Source organism: Nansenia antarctica (assembly GCF_963989245.1).
Source record: "Nansenia antarctica genome assembly, chromosome: 11".
Classification (NCBI taxonomy): domain Eukaryota; kingdom Metazoa; phylum Chordata; class Actinopteri; order Argentiniformes; family Microstomatidae; genus Nansenia; species Nansenia antarctica.
In genome coordinates, this window is record NC_137681.1 from 2,539,159 (window position 1) to 2,545,158 (window position 6,000).

At 46.5% G+C, this 6,000-nt stretch overlaps 1 protein-coding gene across 1 annotated transcript in view; it reads right to left on the reverse strand.

Moving 5' to 3' along the window:
* The window catches only part of mtr (5-methyltetrahydrofolate-homocysteine methyltransferase), a 45,940-nt gene extending 41,244 nt beyond the window's left edge, over nt 1-4,696 (reverse strand). The window contains exons 1-6 of the mRNA XM_080541514.1: nt 4,615-4,696; nt 2,697-2,911; nt 1,686-1,775; nt 1,485-1,554; nt 944-1,036; nt 19-125 (exon numbers count right to left, since the gene is read on the reverse strand). Coding sequence (XP_080397640.1) covers nt 19-125; nt 944-1,036; nt 1,485-1,554; nt 1,686-1,775; nt 2,697-2,911; nt 4,615-4,657 — 618 coding nt within the window. The 5' untranslated portion in view covers nt 4,658-4,696. The remainder of the gene's footprint in view (nt 1-18; nt 126-943; nt 1,037-1,484; nt 1,555-1,685; nt 1,776-2,696; nt 2,912-4,614) is intronic.
* Nucleotides 4,697-6,000: the final 1,304 nt, after the last annotated feature.

A 6,000-nucleotide genomic window follows, 5' to 3' on the forward strand; every position in this document is an offset into this window, starting at 1 on the left:
TGTGTGTGTGTGGAGCACCTTGGCGTTGGCGGTGTCAAAGATGGTCTCCACCATGACGATGTCCGCTCCTCCGTCTAACAGGCCCCGGACCTGCTCTGTGTATGCCTCCACCAGTGCGTCAAACGCTGGGGGAAAAACACGACAACACACGTCAACACAACACATTACTGACTGTTGTTTCTTTCACCAGTTCAAACCGTTTCATATGGTCGACTCGACAGTGACTCATAGGGTCCAAAGTCCATCCAAATGTTTTAGATGAGCTCACGTCCCTGTCGGGTCACGGAGACCCAGAGCCAGCGTGTAGCTTGATGTCAAATGAAGGGGAAAGGTCATAGGTCAAAGTCCATAATTTGGCGTGGTGCTTTTGTTTCCTGTTGATGTGTGATTGAGGCATAGGCCCGGAGCGGAGGGCTTGGGATGACGACACGACACATGAAGCACATGAAAACATTTGACACTGGAGGTTTGAAAACATTAATCACATATCCTTTCTGCAGACAGACAGATAGAAACAGGGTAAGAGATAGACAGACAGACAGAGAGACAGAGAGAAACAGGGTAAGAGAGAAACAGACAGACAGACAGACAGACAGGCCTATCACTGGTGTTCTTACAGACAGACAGACAGACAGACAGCCAGACATACAGACAGACAGACAGACAGACAGACAGACAGACAGACCGACAGTCAGACAGAAGGCCTATCACTGGTGTTCTTACAGACAGACAGACAGACAGAAGGCCTATCACTGGTGTTCTTACAGACAGACAGACAGACAGACAGAAGGCCTATCACTGGTGTTCTTACAGACAGACAGACAGACAGACAGACAGAAGGCCTATCACTGGTGTTCTTACAGACAGACAGACAGACAGACAGACAGACAGACAGACAGACAGACAGACAGACAGACAGAAGGCCTATTCATGGTGTTCTTACTGACGTTCCTGAAGTCGGGCCTCTCCACAGACGGAGACACAGAGAGCGTCTTATTGGTCGGCCCCACGGCACCCGCCACGTATCTCTTACAACCTGTCAATCAAACACACTGTGAGTCATCCTTCAAATCCAAGTCAATGATGTCACTGTGGTGGGAGATTTTTTTCCCCTGTTTTTATTGAAATGTAAGCAGTTCAGGTCCAGTGAATGACCTGACATGGACCAAAGGTCAACTTGCCAGAGGTTAAAGAAAATGTTTAGGTTACCAAAACAATAAAAGAAAAGTAGGTTTCAGTTATTTAAAAAAAGGCTTTTCTGCAGCAATGGAAGTAAATTAAGCCTTGAAAGTTGATGCAAACAATTCCTACTACAAGTGTCTCAACTTTTGTTGATAAATTAATTTAATCGTTAATCGTTCATTTCTGAGTACATAGAGACACAGAGACATTAAACTCTGAATATTTCAATTAAAAAACTGGGAAAACTGAGGAGTTCTAAAACTTTTGACCGCTAAAGTATAGATGATTATTTGTCAGCTGACCTGTCTGGGCGGTGACATCGTCGGCCGCCTTCCTCGCAACCTCAGCAGACACCTTGTTGAGACGATACGCCTGGAAGAAGAGAGGGTGTCTTAAAACCGTTAAGGGTATCTTAAAACCGTTCATTCATGTGAAGACGAAATACAATACAGTCTATTCGACAGGTGTTTTTTTAGGGTTGTTTTAATTCTCCACAGTTTTACCAGATGCTCCAGTCCGTAGTCCGCCTGGGCGATGCATGTGCTGCTGAACGTGTTGGTCTCTATGATGTCTGCCCCGGCCAGCAGGTAGTCCTGCAACACACATGAGACAGGATGGATGTGACTGCTGCGTGAGTAAGCACACAGCATACAAACACATCTCTCTGGTTCACTCTTTCTTTAGTCTCAATCGTACACTCAGTCACTCACTGTCTCTCTCCCTCTCCCTCACTCAGTCACTCACTGTCTCTCTCCCTCTCCCTCACTCAGTCACTCACTGTCTCTCTCCCTCTCCCTCACTCAGTCACTCACTGTCTCTCTCCCTCTCCCTCACTCAGTCACTCACTGTCTCTCTCCCTCTCCCTCACTCAGTCACTCACTGTCTCTCTCCCTCTCTCACTCAACTCACTGTCTGTCTGTCTCACTGTCTGTCTCACTGTCAGTCTCACTCACTGTCTCTCTCCCTCTCTCACTCAACTCACTGTCTGTCTGTCTCACTGTCTGTCTCACTGTCTGTCTCACTGTCTGTCTCACTGTCTGTCTCACTGTCTGTCTCACTCACTGTCTCACTCACTGTCTCACTCACTGTCTGTCTCACTGTCTGTCTCCCTCACTGTCTCACTCACTGTCTGTCTCACTGTCTGTCTCACTGTCTCTCTCACTGTCTGTCTCACTCACTGTCTCACTCACTGTCTGTCTCACTGTCTGTCTCACTGTCTGTCTCACTGTCTGTCTCACTGTCTGTCTCTCTCACTGTCTGTCTCACTCTCTGTCTCTCTCACTGTCTGTCTCACTGTCTCTCTCCCTCTTTCACTCACTGTTTCTCCCCCCCCCCCCCCCTCACTCACTCTCTCTCCCTCCCTCTCCCCCTCACCCTGAAGCCTAGAATAACTCCTAGACTAGTAGTGTTGTATGTGCTAGTTCCCTGCCACTCTGACCCAGAGGCTCTACCTCTGACACCTAACCCTCTACCTCTGACACCTAACCCTCTACCTCTGACACCTAACCCTGTACCTTGTGGATCTGGTAGATGACGTCAGGCTTGGTGATGCTCAGGAGGTCGTTGTTGCCCTTCAGGCTGTGGCTGTGCTCTCTGAACTCCTCCCCCCGGAAGTCCTCCTCCTCCAGGCTCCTCTGCTGGATCATGGTGCCCATCCCTCCGTCCAGGACCATGATCCTCTTCTGCAGCAGCGCCCGCAGCTCATCCTCCAGGGAGGCCTTGCTGCTCGCTGAGGGACAGAAGGGAGGATGGAGGGATATAGTATGAGTGGGGCGGCCTGGTATGGTATTGCATGGTAGCTTGCTTACCTCGCCATTGGTGTGTGAATGTGTGTGTGAATGGGTGAATGAGAGGCCGTTGTAAAGCGCTTTGCCCGAGGCTATGTCAATAGGCCTAACAGGGACAGCGATGTTATCTAAAGACATGTTGTCATAGTAGTATTGAGTCATCACTCCCTCCCTCCCTCCCTCCCTCCCTCCCTCCCTCCCTCCCCTGGTGATAAGCACATTCCTCCAACCTCACCTACACCTTTGACTGGATCATTAGCCTAGTCAGAGTATTCAGTCAGATTCATCAATTCCATTAGAAAGCCTGATCTCTTCATGACAAGAATATCATCTGGTTTTGGCCTTGTATGATTATAACAAAGACTATTTATTTTCTAATAACCAAGGGAATAGTGGTTATGTTCTATAACCCTGCAATATGTTGACATTATTGTGTTTAGGTTTACATACACTGTATATAAGTTTACTAGTTCATATGTTTATATGTTTATAAAAGTACACAGTTACATGCTAACACCCCCCTGTCTATAATATACCCCCTGTGAATAGGCCATAGTGTATAGCTATAACTATATATACAGTATAGTGTAAGTATACATACACTAGTAAGTTTACATAATAGATACATACTCAGATTCCTACTGATTACTTTCAGGTATATCCCCCTATTTAGGTCTATTTATGTCTCATTCTTGTGTTTTGTTATCTTAGGACGGTGTTTTATTATCTTAGGACAGTGTTTTGATTGTTAGCACCTAGGGTTTGCATTTCAATTTCGTTGACAATAACAATAGTTAACAATAATGACAATGACAATAAAGATCATTCATTCATAAGCTGGCCATCTCTGATCCTGACAACCTGTGACAGCCCCTGAGCATGTGTAGAGTGTTCACTCCTGGTACCATCTGACTTAACACAGACATCTAGCAGACATCATCTGTCAACATAGAACACTACTCAACGAAACAGACAAACTAGGTAGCTACTACATGACACTATTGACATTGGGTGCATTGCAATGCAACGATCACTGCTGGTTAGTTAGCTTGGCTTGTTGTGGGTCTAAAGTTAGCCCTGCTAGCTAGCCCAACGACCTGGAACCTGATACACACACACACACACACACACACACACACACACACACACACAGGATGGCCATGTCTGACCTGAACCTGATCTACACACACACACACACACACACACACACACACACCACACACACACACACACACACACACACACACACACACACACACACACAGGATGGCCATGAATGACCTGAACCTGATCTACACACACACACACACACACACACACACCACACACACACACACACACACACACACACACACACCACACCACACCACACCACACACACACACACACACACACACACACACACACACACACACACACACACACACACACACACACACACACACACAGCATGTCCATGGATGACCTGTAACCAGCTGGCTAGCACATGTCTGGGCAGGCTAGTAGACAGACTAACTAACTAACTAACTAGCTAGCTGGTGGAGCTAGCCCACAGTGAGGGTTGAACACAGCCTGACAACGTGAAGTTAGCAAGTTAGCTAGCTCCATATCCAGCCAGTTTACTGTTTAAGTCTTTCAGTTTTACCTGCTTTGGTCTTTGGAGAAGACTCGTGAATAGTCGGAGCCATGGCTTGTACAGACGTGTACCTCTTCTCGTTATGTTTATAAAGTATAAATAATATACAAGTAAGTCACCAATAACACAACATAGGGATCTGAAGCAGCACTCCTGTCTGTCTGATGTCCCTGGGTCTCCCACAACTTCTCTGGAGCAGCCAGCCAGCCAATCAGGAGCAGCGAGTCAGCCAGCCAGCCAATCAGGAGCAGCGAGTCCATGGAATACACCGCAAGCGTCAACCTCAGCAGCGCGTTTGCGCGTCTCCATGTACAGAGACAGGGCTGGCAGTAGCTGCTCTGCCGCAGCAGTTCTGCCACGCATACGCGCTGAGGTTGACGCTTGCGGTGTATTTTTTTAAGGGTGACTGTGTCGGAGCTGCTGTGTAACAACTACGCATGCGTGAATTTCACTGCCCAAAGCAAAGGGTGAGGTTCATACAAGGGTAAGTTCAACGGGTTCATGAATGAATTAATAAATGAATGAATGAATGGATGAATGGTCTTTATTGTCATTAATATAGTACAGGTACCATACAACGAAATTTGGGAGGGGGGGCTCCCCTGGTGCTAGGAAAAAAATACTAAAAACAAGAAGGGAAAGAGCTGGTTTACATAAATAAAGGCTATGTACACTATCCACTATACTATACTATACAAATAAAACACTGTGCTGTACTCTATGCTATGCTATAAATATCCTAACTTTTCCTATCTATATCAATGGGTTCATAACAGACATACAGAAGATGTTTCAAGTTTCCATGAAAATGTGACAGAAGGAAATGTAACATTCATCATACCCTCAGCTTTATACTGTTTACATACAGTTGCAATCAAATGTATTCAACCCCCATCCATTGCACATGAGGTTTATTGGCAAAAATGTAACATTTCTGAAACTAAGCCTCTGTGGACTTTGAGGTATGCTGCTTGGGAAAAGTTCCAGTTTTGTTTAATCGCTCCACACAGAAACAGAATTCCAAAACTTCTGTGGCTTATTCATATGGTTTTGAGCATATTGGAGACAACTTTTCTCCTGCTTTTGGGTCAGTAGTGGTGTACAGTGGTGGACTCAGGCTGTTTGAAGGGCAGGGGGGGGCGAAAAGAAAAATAGGGCACCTACTGCACAACATGGGACCCCATCAGTGCACATGGTCAAGTTTAGACCATTGGAAGGGCAGCCAATAGGGCACATCCTCTAATTTTGCCACTCAAAAGGGCACTTTAGTGCGACGTTTTTCAACTGTGGGGCACATGGTCAAGTTTAGACCATTGGAGTGGCACCAATAGGGGCAGTCGCCCCCCCTGAGTCCGCCAGTAGTGGTGTACGTCTTGGAGTCCGGGCATGGAGCCC